The sequence below is a fragment of the Dermacentor andersoni genome, chromosome 9 (genome assembly GCF_023375885.2).
Source record: "Dermacentor andersoni chromosome 9, qqDerAnde1_hic_scaffold, whole genome shotgun sequence".
Classification (NCBI taxonomy): Eukaryota; Metazoa; Arthropoda; class Arachnida; order Ixodida; family Ixodidae; genus Dermacentor; species Dermacentor andersoni.
In genome coordinates this window covers 22,899,052-22,918,794 of record NC_092822.1, presented here as the reverse complement: position 1 = coordinate 22,918,794, position 19,743 = coordinate 22,899,052, and the positions used below count along the sequence as shown (strand labels likewise).

Genomic DNA, 19,743 nt, shown 5'->3' with positions numbered 1-19,743 from the left:
AGCATCTAAAACAAGCCCTCTCCAAAGCTCACCCGACCGTTTTTGTTAGGGGCCGGAAACGTGAGGAGAGGCCAACTGCGCTTCGGAAGGAGCGGACTCCATTCCGCCGAGAACTCAAATTCTCGCGAACTATACGCTCGAGATGTTATGTCTGTGAATGAGTCGTCTCATCGCTAATCAGACATCATATGTGCAACGAGTTCAGATGAACAGTAAACATATAAAACACAAGTTGTGCTTTGATATCACGGAACTCCAAAGATTGTTATTTTAGGTTCCTGCTGGTTCCCGATTTTTATGTCAACGTATGTTCCTGCGCATCTAGATGTCGAATTATTCGGCCTCACCTTGCGAACTGCTCGCGTACTGGTTAGCTCGGATAGAGCGAGCAGATCCTGGAGAGGCGTCAGTCCCTGGTTCGATTTCTAGACAAAGAGGATTCTTTTTTTCCCAAGTGCGAAACTTTCCGAGAAACGCTTACGGTTTTCCTTTGTAGCACGGCGTATAGTATCGGGTGGAGGACAATTGTTGCTGTCATGGATCTTCCGCCATCTTGCGGATTTCGGATGAACTGAGTGTCATCCATACATTGTACTAAATCATCTGTTTGCCTTAATATAGGCGAATGGAAAACAGAGATAAGAAAAGCCCCACTGGGCAGCAGAGACATGGTGTATCTTCCATTATTGTTTTGTTATCTTTTATCAATATCGGGAAAAGTGGGAAAAGAGGACAATGTCGACGACGGTGAAGACGACGAAGTGGCAACAATATGACGAATGTTAACACTGATTTACAAAAAAAAATGTTGCGAAAATGTCCAGGGAAAGAACAGCTTATCACATTGAGGAATGCTGGCTTCCCCGTGTCTACACAGAACAAACAGCGCTGGGCGTGATATAGCGGCTGCAGTTTAATAAACAGTTGGAATACAAATTAACATTCAACACAAAGAAACTGTACAAAACAGTATAATACGATACACCCGTTGACAAAAAAAAAACCAAATTTGAAAGTTAAAAATTACTTTCCCAGCTTGTTGAAAGATTGAAAGTAACAGTATTAGATTCACGATGTCCACTCCTGTATGAGCCTTTCAAGGCTTACAGTACTGATAAATAAATAAAATAAAAATGTCACTGTTTCAATGTCGATTTACTAACGACATTGATTTACTAATTTTTCTTTCTTTTGTGTGTGTTTTGTTTCGAACCCGCATGGCGCAAAATTATTGATGTGGCGCGAGGTGTGTCAAAAAAGGAAAAGAAAGAAAGATAAGCTTCGAAAGTAGACGCACAGATCTTTCTGGTAGCGCCGCTGTGTGTGGCTATGAAGCGATTTCTCTTCTCTTGCTGTTTCCTGACAGGAGCATTTACATCGACTTCACTTCCCAACTGATTGGTTATTTCTAAGTACGAACAATGCACGTGAAACAGTCGATCTAGTGCCTGTAACTGAAAAGGAGTTTGCGTGCCGAGTTCACAAATGTAGAGCCAACGAGGGGCAGCAGAACTCAAGATTCCTTTGTCCCATTCGGTGCGGACTGTGTTTAATCATGCAAGAGATGCTGCAGCAGATGCAACACAAATGCCACGCACATATGCAGACATCTTCATCACGCGTTTGTGGTGCTCCGAGCAAGCAACGACAAACCACTTAAAGCTCGCGTCACCGGGATACACCTAACAGGGGACGCGAGAGAAACGGTTCTACGTGCATGACTGAAAAAAAAAGAAGAAAAAGTTGGGGTGGAGTACAGCGGGGACTGAGTTGAGGTAGGTGAATTGGAGGGGTGAGGGGGTGCCGCTAGCGGGGGGGGGGGAGGGGAGGGGGCTAACTGACAGGGTTTTTTTTGTTCCCGAGCACGGTGGAGGGGGAGCCCTTCGGTTAACGCGACTGCTTGCCGTACGCGAAACCCGCGGAGGAAGCCCGAATAACGCAGCGGGGTTTGGTAAAGACCGGGAATTGCCCCGGAGCAGTGGATGCTCCCCTGGGGACAGAGAGAGAGACGCGCAGCGCGTGCTTGGAGACTAACCTAGGCTATGCGGGGGAGGAAAGGGAAAGGGAGAGGCCCGCTCGAACGCACACGAATGCAGAGGCGTGAGGCGAAGAGGAAATCCCTCCCCCCCACACACACATGTATGTATGTATGTATGTATGTATGTATGTATATATAGTCTCTTTGGTGGTGTGGGTTCGGATCCCACCGCTGCCACCATGTGTGTGTGTGTTTGAGAGAGAGAGAGAAATATAGAAATAGCTGGTCGGGGCTACAAGTGGACGACAACTGAAGGGGCAAAGCGTGGTCACTGAGCCGTGACACTGCGTCACGGCCCCAGCCGTGTCCCGTTTTTTTGAGGGGAGCTAGAGTTCTCTTCACTCGACAGCGAACACGGCCGCGGCGTATCGGGATGACACGCGCTTCGGACCAGCCTTTCGCATTCTCGCCGCGTGGAGCGAGCACAAAGGCATATAGATTTTGACTGCCGGTTAATGAGTTACCCGCAGTAGACTGTGGGACGAGAGAACTGCGTGTGTTTTAGAACCAGCCGCATTACCGGCACACAGCCCGAGGGCGTGTGCCTAAGTTGGGGATACAGGATCGCGTTGTCTTGTCATGCTTTCTCGCGTTATTTTGGTGCCTAGCATACGATCAGAAGCCAATGAATGAATGAATGAATGATTGAATGAATGAATGAATGAATGAGAGGACAGAGTAGTGGTAGTATGATTATGATGATAGTGTGCAGTGTGAAACTAAACATTAGTCATAATCAATGCCGAGTTCTATAAAAGACTCGTCAGTTATCGCGTACCTTGATTCCGCACACTGCCAGACTTCCCTTGCTTTTAGCCAATTTCGACTATACGTAGAGCGAACTCTAATTCAAGTCTCCTGCGTATCCATGGCAGACAATTATTTCGGCGTCGCCTGGTGTTCCTGCAATGCACAGCTACTGACGCTGTGCCGGCAGACGCAGGCGGCATGCGCAATTTCCCTATCGCCACAACGGTACACTCACGTGGCCATTATATTACGGACGTGGGTACAAAAGACGACGGATGTGTTGGAAACGTTTGCGAGCAGTCAACTAAACAGACCGACAGGACAGAGACGGGTACGGTTTGTGAAGAGACGAATACGAATGGTAGGCACAAGAGAAAAAAAAAACAGGGCGTCTGTCAGAAGGGAACGAGCGGAGAGCAGACGTCAAAAGCACAAACGGTCCCGGAATGGAGGGGATGAAACGAGGGAGATTGGGGATTACGGGCGCACCACCAATGATTCGCAAAAGGATTAGGCGGGCCGGTCGGTTACAACCTATATGAAAGAGGTCGCGACCGCGAGATGCCACGCGCAGCAAAGGCGCCCATAGAGGAGAAGCGGAATGCCGAACAAAAGAGAGCGAGAGAGAGACGTAATAGAAACAAACCAAACGGGAAAGACAGGAATCAATGAACGAGCGAAAAAAAAAAGATAAAGAAATGGAGCACGCCCTTTTCTCAGCGGAAACCACAGATCGGCAAACGGAGATCATCCGTGGGTGACAACAATCGGATGCGCAATCGAAATCCCGTCTGCTCGGCCACAAAGTAGCGTGGGATAAATAAATCGTCCCCCTCCGGATTATCCCTTCGTGGTCGGCGCACGTGACTATAGCGATGCCTTTCTTGCTTTTCGCTAACTGTTTGTGGCCGTCTATGTAAGACCGGCTCTTAACGTTTCACGTGTTCCATCGACAGCCCGTTGATATGTGCGATTAGAAAAAAAATTATGGCAGAATCCATCTCACGATGAATGTCTATACGGAAATGCGATCAGCGTTCAAGCAAGGGACAATGTAGTGACACATCTCGTTGCTGAAGCCGTGGTCATTCTGAGAGTTCCGTTGCTTCGGCAACATGCGACGGGACACTGTCGCCCGTATCGGCCCACTTTGCGATGGCGCTCGCTTGCCAATGTCACCCATGACCATGGCGACGACGCAGTGAGGGCAATGGAATGACTAAGCGGAAGTGACGTCAACGAAACGACACAGGCGGTGAGACGACGACGGCACAACGACAATGACACGGCGATTCTGATATGATGATGGTAGAAGGACGGAAGCGTAACAAGGACGACTTGGGGACAGTGGCACGACAACGAGGGTTTGATAATGAGGGCGTGACGACATTGGCATGACCGCAACCGGATGACAAAGCAGGCATGGCGACGATGGCATGACCACGACATTATGATGACGAGGCTATTACAACGGGTGCCAGACGGCGACTGTCTGACGACGGCGCAATGCAGAAGATGGCATGAAAAGCGCGGAACAATCATAGTTGAATTAGGACATGGTTATGCTAGAATGACGAGGAAGGAATGACGTCGATGGAACGACAAAGGCGTAGCAAAATGCTGTTTAGAATGATCGGCCGGCTTATCGATCGATCCGCCGATTGATGAAAGATTCATTCATTCATTCATTCATTCATTCATTCATTCATTCATTCATTCGTTCTTAAAGGCCAACTGGTACAAAATTTTGGAATGCATAAGAAGCCTAGTTGCAGATTGTACGAGGAGAAGAGAACAGATGGGCTCAATTTTTTGTTGGTCCCGGCCATACAAAGCCAGCAGGCAATGAAGCCAAGGAAAGCTTAGGGGGTAATTAGAGCTTTGTGGATGAAAATGAAATGTAGAGAATGATGAAGAAAATGGAAGTAACAGTGAACGAACTTGTTGCCGGTGGGGACTGAGCCCACAACCGTCGAATCGTTCTCTCAACATGAACAAAGATCGGAATGCGTTTGCATCGATCATTCGCGTACAGCGCGCGTTGTTATCGAGCGACGTGTGCGTTTTCGTGCCATTCACACGGATATCCTAAGGTTGCTAAATTAAATGTACTGTCTCTAACATATTCTCGTTCTTAATCTTGCTTTCATCGTCGTTCGGGTCATTTCGAATTAGCAGATATTCTTTACGTGCTGAGCTTCCTTGTGTTTTCTTGTTTCTCTGGCTCTTTGCACGCGAGAGTTGTGCTTGGAATGTGGCTCTCTCGAGAGAAACCCCATTCGCTACTGCTCAAGAACATTTATATCTTGTAAAAAAAAAAATGATATTCTGTGAACATTTGTATTGCGCGAACATTTATACTGTGTGTGCCCGAACTTTAGAAACTATGTCCCTGCGAATTTCGCTTTTGATGCCAATGTCTCAATTGGCCCAGTGAGCGAGAGAAGTCGGCGTCTATCGTCGGTAGCTGCGAAACGGCAGGTAAATTCCCATTGGCTGCGACGCCACGCCACGAGCACGTCTAGGCGGAGCACAATGGGCGATAGGGTGCGCCTGCTGCTGCAGTATCGCGCCAGGTGTTGCGTGAGGGGAGAGGGCACCGCCGCGACGCCACGTCACCCTCACTGTTACTCGAGGAAGCCTGAGTTATCCACGCGTTCCTTGTCCGCGGAAAACTACGATAGCTTTGTTTCTGAGGAACCCGTGTGGGTTTCATTTGTAGCTCCGTGCTATACATACGGGTGGATGTTAATTTTTTTTTTCCTTCCGCGAACCTTCCTCCATCTTGCGGCATTCCGCCGAACTGATTTGCCAAGCTCTCACCTACGCTCGAACTGCGCCTCGGTTAAGCCGATTCGAAACGTGCCAAGCGTCCCAACGCGCTAACTTGCCCGCGAGGAGTTCGTAACTCGAAGGACCGCTCAACAGCGTTCAATCGGACGTTAATGCTTTCGCATTCACAACTCGTAAGGCGTGCTTAGGTGCCCTCGGATTTCTTTTTTTTTTTTCTTCTAATCGATGCTTCTGTTGTGAGCATTGCGAGCGTATACCTATACATCATGTCGAAGAGGAGTTACCGACGCCACACCTACATGCACAAACTTTTCCTTAAATACGGTTAATAAAACAATTTATAACTGGTTTTCGTACAGTGGAAGGGGGCGGGATTTACACATTTCATTAGCTCCTGACATGACGAGGAGAAGCAAAGCACCTAATACGGGTTCGGCCATAACTCGGAAGGAGCGTGCAGAGAGCACGTGACCACTTGGCCCCGTCTAGCATTTCGACGAGCCATCGTAGTGTCGTCCTGCTATAGACAACACTGAGATCAAAGACGTAGCCCAAGGTGGTCCCAAACGGTCCATCGGAACGGCATCACCGTCCGTCATTGCCGTCAGTGCCAAAGGGCATGATTAACCTAGTATGCACGCCAAAGCTCGGAGCACTTATTTGACAGTGGGCAAAAAAGAGATTCAAAAGAAAGAAAAGAAGAAGCTTATTCTGTGCTCAAAGGCGTGCCGAGAAACCCTAGACAACTTCGACAGAAGGAAGTAAGAAACAGCGACCAACATTCATGTCGATAACGTTAAAAAAATACAAGTTTGATCAAACGGTATGTTTACCTAGGCTTGAGTGCTTCCATAAGTGATGCTTCTTGACTAAAGGGGTTAAGAGAACCAGTACAGTGCGCAGGCCGGTCTTCTTGCCTGCGAGCTGCCCCACGAGAGACATTTCAAAGTTCTCGAAAGCGCCGCAGATTGTTTATAGTGTTCTGCGTGTTTCGTTATTCTGGCGCAAACACATTTTTCGGCGAGTACCAGGCATGCTGGCTCATAAAACAGTTCTACTCACAGAGCGCGCTTGAAGTGCCCCGAGGCGGTACGCGGTGGCACAAGCTGGGGGACTGTGTATTCGCGACGACCCAATAAAAAAAATCCAGCTGTGTGGACGTAGGCGGCGGCTTATAAAGAAGTCCTTTGGAGGCGCAGAAAAATCTGCGGTCAAATCAAGGGTATATGGAAGTACGTTCGAGTGAGTGGACGTCTAATGATTAGTGATGTCTACTGGGAAGGGTATATATATTTTTTATTTCTAAATGTGCTTAAATCAGACAGCACTTTGCGCTTAGAAGTAGTCTCTTGACTGGTTTCGCATGGCTCCAATCGGCATTATTAGTATTACTGAGAGTAAAAAAATATAAATAAAATATGGCGTTTTACGGGCCAATGTAGCCACGCTGATTATGAGGCACGTCGTAGTGCGGGATTCCGGATCAGTTTTGACCGCCCGGGGTTCTTTGACGTCCACTCAATTCCCGGTACGTGGGCGTTTTTGCATTTCACCGCCGTCGAGATGCGACCGCCGCGGTGCGTGATTCGATCCCGCGACCTCGTGCTTAGCAGAGCAACGCCAAAGTCAATAAGCAACAACGGCTGGTAGTCTTCTTTTTTTTCTCTTCAGAATAGAATCGACTACTAATACAGGAAAGTTGTATATACAGAATAATACGCAAAAATAAATCTGGATCCCTATACCTAACAGCTTGTTAAGATCCATACCAGTATAGCATTCTACAGTGGCAAAACGATAAAAAAAAATAACTCACGCCTACATGAATACGCATTCACAGAACAGGGGGCACACAGAATGTTTCTGCTATTAACAGCAACAAAAGCTAAAGCAAGTGTCATATAGTTGACCTGGAAAGGTACACAAGACGTAACAAGAGAAGACACCCCCCCCCCCCCCCGCCCCCCGCCGCCCAGATGTCCCACAGAATATAATATCCCAACACTACAATATGACAACGATGGGAAATTATAGTTACCTTATAAGCGCACGGGACAGAAGCTTGCAGCGCCGAAGTCAGTGAGACAGCTAGCGCATGAAACGGAGATGTGTATGTGAGCGTCGCTTCGACCGAAACAGTGCGTTTGGATGACACTTACAGCATCACTTTGGCACGCACTGAAGCCGTCCCGTAAGAGTTACGCCGACGTTCAAGCATATATGCACAATCCACTAAAAAATAAACACTGCAAACCGCACACGCAAATACTAGAAATTAAGGAAAGCGTAAGCTCCACCTCGCTTAAAGGGAAGCTGAAACGGTTTTCAATTTCTATGAATTGCTGGGATTGGGAAGAACAGACCTAATAATTTACGGTTCTGAAATTTTTTTTTTCGTTTTGTTAATATAACGGGCGGAAATCACTTTCTAAATCACCCGCGCGGACACGCCCCCATCGCTTCCCGGAGCGCCGGGTGAGGACGTTGGCAGAGGAGAGAACCGGCGAGAGTGACGTCATGGGCGGAGACCGAGCCAACCGAGCTGCGGACCGGCGTGCTGACATGTGCTGGCATGCCTCTTTCCGTCCTGCGCTTTACTGAACGACGCTACGAGAGATCTGCCGCCGCCGCCGCCGCTCACGTTTGTTTTGCGATTTTCGTAAACTGTTCTTTCCTTCGGTGCTGCGTGAGTGCCTACAGCCAAGGGCGCCCAACATGCCCTCGTTCTGTGCAGCATTCGGCTGCGCGAACACAGGCGGGCGAGACGATGTGGTGTTTCACAAATTCACAAACTGAAGCCCGAACAACTTCAAGTACACAGCTTGGCAGAATTCGACGGTTCTTCTTTCCCAACTTTTTCCATACTAGCCAGACAAACTGGCGGTATGCTGCATACCTCAACTGCCTGTAAAAAAAAAAAAATTGCTTTTGCATCACTCTTTTTCCATTGGCCATATCATTTTCACACCTGTGTGTAAACTTCTTGCCTTGTCCAGCCGGTTCGACTCCTTTCTGGGCAAGTGCCACTTCCAGTACTGCCCTGCTGAGGCACACAGTCCTGAATTGTCTTGAACTTGTTACGCACTGCGTGCGCTTCTGTTTTTTCCTAATCTCTTGCACCTCCTGGCAGCACAAGCAGTTCTCTTCATCTTCCATCAATACGCAGCACATGCAGGTGCACCTAGTTCAATGAAAGCGTGATTAGGCCCACATTGATGCACTGGAGAAATACGAACATTTGCAGCCATTAACGTCTGGTAACACAGTTTTAGCGTAGCCGGATAGCCTTACGACAAATGCGAAAACGCGTTGTTGCTAGCGTTGCTATACTCCGTTTCATACATCAGGTGCAACGCTGTGGAGGCTTGAGATACTTCTTGCAGTGGCTGCGTTCGCACTTAGAAAAAGTTCGGTGTTTCTTGACCCAGTTTTTCAGAAAGCTTTCCATATATAAGCTCAGTTCGGAATGAAAAAAAAAGAATTTACCCATAGAAACCATCCGTGTACTTATACGGCTGCTAACACGTTCTTTTAAAAAAAATTTCTTTTCGGTATTTTTTTAATTGCAGCCCGTCGCGGCAGCTTCACGTGCATGCTCGCGCGAGCAAACGCCGCTGGCACGCTGCGAAGCATAGACGGAAACGCGCGCAGTAATAAATTTTGGTGACCGGACTTCGAGCGTAGCTTCCCCAGCGATGCACCTGAGGTATCAAATGGAGTGTAGGCTTGCCTAGTGACATTCGACGTACGGTTCAGTTATCGTGTTCACCACACGGCGGTGCTAAAACTGCCTGATATCTTTATGTCAACACTAGCATGGAGCACGCATACCGATTCTTGATCGAGCCACACTCGCAAAGTCGTCGAACCATAGTATGAATATTGCACATATAATACCTCTGGTCATCTCTGGATGTGTATGATAAGCAACTTCCATGACTGTACCTCACAGCACTGCATGTGCGCGCTTTGAAACGCGGCACTTATGTTCGCGATCGTGTATCAACGCTGAAAAAACCACGGGACTTTAGACAAGCAGCGGCAAGGTGCTTGACATCGCGGAATTGCACCCGTGTAAATCTAATGAGAAGTTAGTGCTTCGGCATTCTTCCAGCAGCATGTTCCCAGTGACACTTTAGCGCATTTTTTCTCTCGTCATTGCAACGTGCAGCTACATGAAAAAAAAAAAAAACATGCGTACCAGCTAAGATTTCCAGCGCGCGAGAAGGTGCACACATCGCTCTCGCTGTTGGCACACTCAATATCGTCGTTGACTCTGTTGCCGCCATCGTTTTCCGTATCGGCTGTGGGTTCAAACATGTACGGGGACAATACAAGCTGTCGGAGACAGCGAGAACGTTCCATCTTGCAACTCAGCTATGAAGCCAGAACAGCAGAACCGCGTGCTACCAGAGAGAAAGGAATGGTGCTACGCTCTGAAACGGAGACATGCGGCGGCGCCGACCGGCGACTACCGCCAACGACGTCACAGCGGCCCCGACCAATCACGGGCAACAGCGGCGTTCGCGCGATGCCCTGAGGCGCTGGTGCGCGTTTTCTTGGAAAAACAGCCGCTTGCGTTTGTTTCCGCCCTTTTTGAACCAGATATTCGTGTTCAGGGGACTCAAAACTGTAGAATGCCACAGAGAACTCATTTTTTTCGAAAAGTGTTTCAGCTTCCCTTTAACACTTCTTCATCAGGCAGTCCTGTGTCTCCGCGGTTTCGTACACGTGTTCCCGAGGACGTCACATGAAATGCGCACTCGTCGTACACCCACCCATGTGACCACGGCCGAAGGCTGCGGTATAGATGCAGGCATGGGGAGTCCAAGGTTCCGGAGTTCTTGAGCTCGGATGCCCCGAAATGTATACAGGGACATGGGTCGCGCCTGCATCGCAGGGTATAGCGCAGCCGAGGACCTTTTTTCTCTGTCAGTGAAAACGGTGGTTTTGAGCGTGTGTGTAAACGCGAGCGACTTGTCTGCGATTGCGAATGGACGTATTACGCATGCGAGTGAGTGGAACTGGACGCGCGACTGTATATAGTGAATACACGCCGAGCCTGAGTGGGCATGCCCCGGTATAATTCTGACTTGAAGTGACTGATATCATACTGGTATCATAGTGATACTTCAGTGTCATACTGATTCTGAAGTGATATCACACTGAGTGAGTATGTACGATCGAAGCATTCGCCTACATTCTGCCGAAATATGAGCTGTCTTCCGTCAGCCTTATTTAACGTTTTGTCAAATACTTCCCTTTCATTATTTTTCTAGACTTAAGTGTGTCTGTGTATGCGTGCTCTTCCGGGGCGGGGGGAGGGCGAAGGCGCGCAGCCTATATATATTTCTTAGCAGTGTATCGGATGGTATATAGCCTCGTCCTACATATGTTACTTTCGCATTTATCCTACCGTTAATGCACAACAAAACAAAATAGCGAAGTAAGAATCGCATCCTGCGACGCCATCACGGCACGATTACAAGCGAGGGCCAGGTGTCGTTGTTGTTTATAACGGCCGCTTTCCTCGAAAAGCGGAAATGCCGGCGAGCTTAATTAACCGCGCTCATCGAACGAAGTCGAAGGGAAAGACGCAGTGCGGCCGCTATAGATGCTCGCAACTACAACGTTTATACGAGAGCGCCCGCTGCAACGAGTTACGCGCGGCAGAAAATGCTTTTACAATGCGCCTGCACTGTTTACGCACCGGCATGATTCGCTGTAACCTCGTGCAACTTTTGCTACTGCATGCAACTAGACCACAGCACACACGTCCTCGTCTATATATATATACTGCCCTGCTTTCGACGACGACAAGGTCAGGCTTTGCGTGCTGCTTCAAGCGGACTAGACGACGAAGCGTTCTGAGAAGAAATCGGACCGTGGGCGAACGACCGCAGCTGCGCAAGGTAAAGCCACCAGAGCCACGTAACACTGTTTCACGGCGACTGCATTTTGCCAGCACCTTTGAATGTATGGTGAACACTGTTGTGTCAACACGCGCGTATCTGTTCTTATGCTCTTCCTTTTTTACCGCCCCCCCCCCCTTTCTTCGCGCTTATTCCTGCCACAGTGGTTGGTTGGCAAACCAGGTGCTATCTGCTAGTTAACTACCCTGTTTTTTTTTCTTTCTCTCTTTAATATTCATACCAGACAACACTCGTTCAAAGAAACAATGGCAGGGTGATTAGAACATGCGCCGCGCGTGAGCGGGAAGGTATGGTGCAGTAATCACCAAGTCGTCAACGTAGGGACAAAGTACAATCGCAGCCCTTTTTACGTGTGCGAGTAAAACTATTGCAGGGCGGATTCGGAGTTGCAGGGCGGATTCGGAGCAGCGATAACCTTTCGATTGCAGGCGTAAGGATCGCGTTTCTTTAGACGTCAACCAGATGGCACCGCTGTTCCCGTCGACCCGCAGGGCCGACGAGGCTGCTTCTCGGCAACGTAATCTGCACACTCGTGAGAACGCCTTCTTTTTTTTTTCTTTCTTTCTTCGTCTTCTTATGGCAGCAACTGTTTTAAACAGTGCGCTTTGCAACACGTTACTTCTGGCGGACTTTGAGACGCCGAGCGAAGCGTTGAATATCGCGCCACGCTGCTTATACGCTTCACATCGCGACTTCGATCTAACAGTACCGTTCATGACCTGCCGTTCATAACAGTAACAGTACAGTTCATGACCTGTCCAGAAAGGAGGCGGACGCTCGTGCAGCGGAAGACTGGATTAATGTCAACCCGCACCTGTGCTCCGTGCACCGTCACATTTCGCTTTCAATTCCGTTGGCCCTTCGCCACTACCTCGGGCGCCACCAACCCGCGGCGATATCGCCGGGATCGCCAATTCAGAGCCACGGACGTTAAAGACGGAAGAAGGGAACGCGAAACGAAGCGGCGACACAAATACGAGCTCCGCGTGCGAGATGGCAACTGATCGACTCACCTGCCAAGAGCATGAATCCAGGGCAAGGAAGGACATCTCGGCAGGATGGCCCTCCGCAGTGGATGCCCACGCGACTCGTTCGGCAGTCTTCCCTGCACAGCACAAGATGTTCTCTCCCACCGTACACGAGGGACTCGGCGGCGGAGAGCGCTTCACAACAGTGCACGGCGCGGTATTCGAGAAACTGTCACGTCATGCTGGTTCCACCCACCCGCACAGCGAAGGAGAGCGATGTCGAGCGCGAACGAGGGACAGCGACGGTCAAGTTCCACAGTCACATGTCGTGTCCACGGGCACGTCTCTGGCCATCGTCACTTTTGCGCGCGCTCTGCGTACAAGTCCTTGGACTGCAATGCACATAGAGGAGAACCAGCTGATTTAGAAGTAGTTCGATGGTCTCACGTGACCTCTGCCGGGATTGCTCGTTTCCGCAAATACGCGCAGCAATTCATCGTAAGATTATCGCTGGTGCGTGCTCTGTTCTGGACTGTACCCCCTACGAGGGACTCGCGTGTATTCCGCTGTACAATTGGCTTTTCACGGGGAGTGAGCACGCGCAGTTCTTATCGTGGCTGATATTCTATCGACAAACCACAGCCCAGAATTAAAAAGAAAAGAAAACTGCAGTGTCGATCAACGTGCGTGCGTGCGTTTTCGCTTTAGCAGTCTTTGTCTTCGAAGAGCTCTCAAAGTTTCAATGTCACGCCGAGCCAGTAAGCTTAAATGGTAATAGCTGCTACTATTTGCTACCAGAAGACTGAGGAAATTGCTGTGCAATTTCGATCTATTGCTCGCCGCAAACGAATGAAGTTCTCACAGGGTGATGAAGCCAGGGTCTAAGAATCATGCGTGTCCTAATGATACGGCACGCAGTTGTCAAGCCTTTCCCAAACGCAGATTTCGACAACGGGATTACCCCCTCTTTATAATGGGGACCTGTCCGTCGTCCCTGCCCTGGTCGTCACGCTCAACAGTATTGACGAGCTCGATCCTTCGATGCGCTTCGCAAAGTTGCTCTCCGGGTGCCACCAGCCGGAGTCTAAGAACTTCGGCAGGGCACTATCGAGACGGAAACCAGTGAGCTCGAAGTCCGTTGTTCCAGATGAACGGGACAACGACGGGGCCAGGCGTGGTTGTTGTTCAGCCCTTTCAGGCGCTCGTCACGAACGCTGCGGCAAGTCGTCGCGACGAGTCACTCCCATCGCGTCGAGCGGTGACTCGCGGTGCGTGACGGTTGTCTTCGAGATCCCAGGACTCCTCCTCCACGCACGTGGCATCGCCGAAGACGCAGACGGAAACGCGATCGCAGGGCGCCAAACGGCGCAGGCAGCGGCAGGGGGACACCGGGAAAAGTGAAGCTCCGGGCATCGAGGCATGGCGTAGCGAAGACGACACCGTCGGACATCGTCGTGTCGCGCCTTCCAGACGGCCAACGAAAAAACAGGTCCCCCGCAATGACAGCGGTGCGATCACAGGTCTCTCTCGCGCAAACAAGCTCGTGCCAAGGGGGCCACGGCACGACGTCGACCGCCGGGAGCCGCGAGAAAGAAGAAGAAAAAAACGAAAGGCGAAATGTAACGAAATAAAAAAGAACGGAACACGGAGCGCCCACAAGAGGGCCGCCGAAAGAAATGGCGGCCCCCGCACCGGCAAGCGAGCCGGCGGGAAAAACGCACTCGAGACGACGCGGCGGGGAAGCCCAGCTCGGGGGCGCAAAAGACTGGAGGGCGCCGGTGGCCGGCGCCCGAAGGGGATGACGATGGCGCACACACACACACGGGGAGAGCGGCAGACGACGACGACTCCTCAGCAGCCGCGGGCAGAAGAAGGGTCGCTTTTTCCCCAACATGGCGCCGCCTTCGGGAAAAAACTCCCTCTCTCCCTCCCGAAAAACGCCGCCGCAGGGGAGGGATCCGTCTTCCCCGCGGAAGCAGCTCGCCCCGCGCGCATCGCCGCTGCTTCCTTCTTTGCTTTTCATTCCTTCCCCTCGCCGCCGCCCGGGGCGCCAGGAGGGCGGGGCCAGCGTCACTGGCGGGGAAGGTGTTGCCTTCGGGCGACGACGCTCCACCCGCCGCCATGTTGTTGTGTGTCGGCTGGCGCCCCCTGGCGGCCGAGGCACCCGCTCGACGTCGGGCTTCTCTCGCGCTTTTTGGGGCACTCGCTCGCTTGATCGCCGCGAATGCTCTCTCTCTCTCTCTCTCTACTGTTTGGGTTCTTTTTCTTGCCGGGACGAGGCGCGCTCTCTCCTTTGTGCGCGGCCAGCGCGCCGGATTCTCTCGCTGTCAGCCCGTTGCGCCGGCTGGCTTTCGACGACCGTCAGATCGCAATGCCGCTGTCACACTTCTTTTCTTTTTGCTTCTTTTGAGAGTACCCCATAATTCTTTCCATGTGTATGTCGCCTGCCACGGCCACTTTTTGTCCATGTTGCGAAAGGATGACAATGTTCCGATACTCTGCACTTGCTTCTGCCTTTGCGACATCCTTTCTCTATAATTTCACATCGTGCCATCGGGCGAGGAGGAATACAGCTAGGGAGTTAACGGCCCAGATTCGTGATATAGTTGTTAGCACGAAGTAACCTTTCAAATACAATGAACGCACTTTCGCCAGTGGTGATAATTATGGAGCTGTACAATGGCAACTGGATTTGGCAGAACGCAAAGTTTTTTTTTTTTTTTTGTATTCAACCTGAAAGTAGTACTCACAGGATAAAACTTAGAAGGGCGTATTAAAATTTGAAGTTTGAATCTGATTGTTTACCACAGCGATAAAGAGAAATATACATCGGCCCGGTAACAAACACAGCAAATGTCAGCAAAGCACAGGTGTATACCAGCACTCGTATTAGTGATCAAAAATCGGCCGAAGGAAAGTCGTATCTGTACGTATCGCACAAATGAGGTCACAAATTGGCCCATTCTGCGAAAACAAAAATAATTTAGCTATACGGCACAGCTACAGTCAAAGAAGATACTTATCTATTCCCATGTTAACTACTATTGGTGTGCTAAGTGAGAAAGCAAAAAAAAATAGAAATAAACAACTACAAAGTCGCATTGCCAGTACTAAGAAAATATTTGCTACGACATGGCCCGGCTAGCAGAACGGCATGATTCATGACAGTTTTAGCATGTTTTGTATAGCCCAGTTGTTCTGAAAGTGAAAGCGTAGCAGAAAGCTCGTCATGTCAAAGGACCAAACTGTGGTCGACCCCAAATGCATACTCTATGTCTACGACAATGTAGCGATCGTATACACCGTGTATGCAGTAAGGCAGGTCCTCGGCTCACTTTCAGTTTTCGTTATGGAACCCGCATCCAGGCAGATTTGTAAAACCTGTTTAAACAAAAAGACAGAAATTGTGAAGACCAGATATAAAAAACTGCAAAACTAATATATTGTAATAAACGAAATCTCTTTTTATAACAATCTCTTGAAGCGTAAGAACCTGTGCAGGTTGAGGAAAGTGGCACAGGGAAAAAATATATACCATCAGTGTGAAAGAAAATGGTGCAGTAATGGATCAGCGGCTGAAAAGATTTCAACTGTATCTAAAAAGTATGAGTTTGGGAGCCACAGGGGCTCCATTACATGGGTGCACAAAACAAGAAGAAAATTCGTCAACACAGCTTAATTTCTAAGACTTATTGCACTATATTTCAAGTAACATCTATTGCATACACTACGGTATCAATAAATCCAGCTTCTACCCATTTTCTCGGCGGTGTTCAGCTTTCATGTGGGTAGTTATTCATTCATTCATTCATTCATTCAGTTCTTTATTTACTATTTCATGAGCGTATTTATCTATTTACTAAATTACTGGCCTATATATTCCTACTGCAAAGCTTGTGCAATTACCCTTTATTTATTTTTATTATATTATTGCAGCTTGTAATACTTTGGTATCCTACGATAAACATGAAATGGCAAATTGCAATGCTGATGCAATGTTAACGAACTCATTTTTTATGCGATTCTGAGGAAAATAAGAAGCTCATATTCAAGATACATGACTATTAAAGCAGCGATTTTTTTCAGCGCTGCAAAACATCGAGGATAATCGCACGTTATTCAAGAGGAGCTGGCAGTAAACAGGAATTGTACACTACAGCGTTAATCTGCAATACAGACTCAAACATCCGCAGCTAAACAACATGCACGAAAAATAACTGTTTTCGCATCATTCTTGATGAGCCCAACAAAATTTACGAGTTCATCTAAGCAAGGCACGTAAAAAACTTAAAATCTAGGTACCACGGACGTCTAAAGTAAGGCCAAAGGCTGTCACCGCAGTTGTTACTTATCACTGTTTCTGAGAGAGAATAGACAGAAAACCCGTCTATTGTGGGGCGTGACTCCCGGTGCTTTTAGAATGCGCGCAGTCATGCGACGTTGTTTCTGCAACTTGCGGCAAGTTTTTATAACGAGTGTTTTACGTGGTCGCCACGTCCAAAAGCAAGCTTGCATAAGAGTTACTTTCGTGCACGCTCCAAATTCATATTTGCCGAGTACCTAAACTTCGGCATGTTGGCGTTTCTGCCTTTTCCTAAAAAAATTCCGCAGAGCAACCGAACCCGCGACATTGTGATCCGCAGAAGAACTACATGGTGGTCGAGACATTGCCAGGCGCGAGTTCTCATACAAGATATATTTAGGTACAAATAACTGTCGCATAGAGTCACATGGTGTCAAGTACAAGTATCGGTAGGCAGCATGCAATGACTCACGCTTTCCGTAACTAGAATCGCGTTTTGTTACAATGAGTCCAGCAGGCGAATAATTATCACACCGTCTATAACGAAAACAAACCGTCACCGTATCTAGGGAGTATTCCCTAGATCCCTAGAATCCCCACAGCCGCGTTCCATCTCGCTTCGCTCTTCCCTGATTGGTCCAAAAGCATCGCCTCGGGGGCAGAGCGACGCCAAAAGACAGTCGAAGCGCCAAGAAAATGGGCCTGCCGTGTGCAAGAGCAGAAGAAACACGCGCCACGGGAACGCACCGGCAAAAGGCGACAGCTAAAGAGAAAAAGAAGTGGCGGGAAAGCTCGCGGGGGGAGAAGCAGACGACACGGCGAAGAGAACAGAAGTGGTCTCGGGCCTGCATCGAGCGAAACTAACGCTGCCGCCGCCGCTGCTAACGGCAGGGGAGGCAGCAACGCGAGCGGAATGAAAGAAGCAGCAAGCTACGCGAGGAGGCCAGGCGCGGGGTAAAATAAGGGAAAAAGAGAGAGGGGAAAAGGGACGAGGGAGCAGGGAAATAATGAAGAACCGCGAGGGGCGGCGCCTCGGGGCAGTAAGTGGAAAGGGAAGTGAGCGTGACGTCGCGACAGGGAACCGCGGGAAGAGCGGGATCGCAGGGAGCTATGGGAAAGAGAGAGCACGATGGCTCAAGTAGATAGGAAGAAAATGGGGAAGAAAAGAAATAAATACAGGACCCGACGAGCAGAAGCAGGCGAGCGAAAGATTCTGTCTAGGAACGAACGCCCAGGAGAAGGGAGACAGGGATGGCTAGTTTTATGTCTCTTTCGCTTCGTCGTCTGCCGGAGCGCAGATAGAGCGAGAACGTGACAGAAAGACGAAACAAGCGGGGAGGGGGAGAAAAGGAAGATTCTTCGCTGTCGATCTTTAATACTCCTCCTCCTCCTTTCTTTCCCCTTTCGGTCGGTTCTGCGGCAGGGCTGCATTTTTTTTGTTCTCATCTTTAACCCGCGGCCATTTTCTGGACTGTTTCACCTTTCCCGGACGCAAAAGCAGCCCCTTTCTTTTTCCTCTAGTCCTCTTTGCTCCCCCTTCAGTGCCGCTCGTTCCCTAACGGGAGCAGTATCCCCAATTTTTCGTGTATTACACGTCTTCCCGAGAGAAGGAAGAAAACCGTCGCGACACAAACACTGCAACACAAACAAGGCAACCCGCGCGCACGCAAACACGCGTCGAGAAAAGGAAAAGATGTTTGGAACTCGTAGGGAAAAGAGGAAAAAGAGAGGTCTGCGTAAAACGAGAGAATAAAGGTGAAAACGGGAGAAGCGTGGAGCATCTCGCGGGAGATGCATTCGCTTCTTTATTTCACTAGTGGCTCGTTCTCGCTCGGCTGCACGGGAACCGCTCTGCTCCCGGTTGGTTTGGCGAACGCGAGCCTCCGTCTTTCCCTCTTTTTTTTTCTAGCCTCGGGTGACAACGTCGCCTTGTCCATCTTAATGTCGATAACAATCGCGCGAAAACGAAGGCGAGAGAAAGAAAAGAAAGCTAGAAATAATGGAAGAGTGTGTGGTTGAAGCGCCTATACACACGTATATGGGCGCGCGTCCGAGAGGCGCCGTATTAGCCTCGATAAACAGAAAAAAACAATCAAACGAAGCGAAAGCGTGAGGGACGATCGAGGACGACGGACTTTGGGCGATGAGGGTGCCGCGGTACACACAAAGACGAACGGGTCTTTTCACGATGCTAACCTTCTTGTTTGTTCGTTTGTTTGACTGACTGATTTTTTTTCTCGTTCGCTTCTTATTTACGAGTTCTGACAATAAGCCTCCCAAACACGCCCGTGTTTGTTCGATGGTGCAGCATCACGCGCGCGGATGAGGCCGTCTTGATTGCGCCGTCGTAGTGGCCGCACAAGACGGTAAACTTGTCCATATAGTAAGACGTGCCTGTCACAATAAAACAAGTTGCGACATATACGAGCCTGCGCGGGCGGCGTTTGCAATGTTAGGAGGTCTCCTTACACCTAGGAAAGTTTATCTCGTGATAGTTTTATTGAGGTCTAGCGCACACGTAATCAGGTTAGCGTGCCACAAAATGTCGCTAAAAGTAAAACTTTATTTATACTTTCAACGATTTGATCTTACCCCTTAAAGAAGCCGGTAGCCTTGGGATAAAACAAGACCCTTTATACAACCACAAAGGTGCCAAAATGTTTGGTGCGCAGAGGAAAATTTTGCGCCACGATCGCCCGCGGTTACCATGGAAGCGGCGGGCATATATAGTGAGTGGATTTGTCTATCTTCGTGCTCGTGGCTTCAAGCATTTCCTGTGGGTCTATCTCATCTTAAATTAACACATTTGAATATTTAAGTTTAATATTACTTCCAAAAGTATTTTACGTGGAAGCATACGTAACTATATAACTTTGGGGGTTCAGAAAAATTGTCAAGAACTCCCAATTTATAGCCGGTAAAAAGAATGCACTCCGCAGGCAGTTACAGTGAACAACG

General features: G+C 49.2%; 1 protein-coding gene across 1 annotated transcript in view; it reads right to left on the bottom strand.

Annotated features, from left to right (window-relative positions):
- Window positions 1-14,362, bottom strand: part of TfAP-2 (transcription factor AP-2) — a 293,380-nt gene extending 279,018 nt beyond the window's left edge. The window contains exon 1 of the mRNA XM_055068641.2: window positions 12,528-14,362. Within this exon, the coding sequence (XP_054924616.1) occupies window positions 12,528-12,563 (36 nt within the window). The 5' untranslated portion in view covers window positions 12,564-14,362. The remainder of the gene's footprint in view (window positions 1-12,527) is intronic.
- Window positions 14,363-19,743: the final 5,381 nt, after the last annotated feature.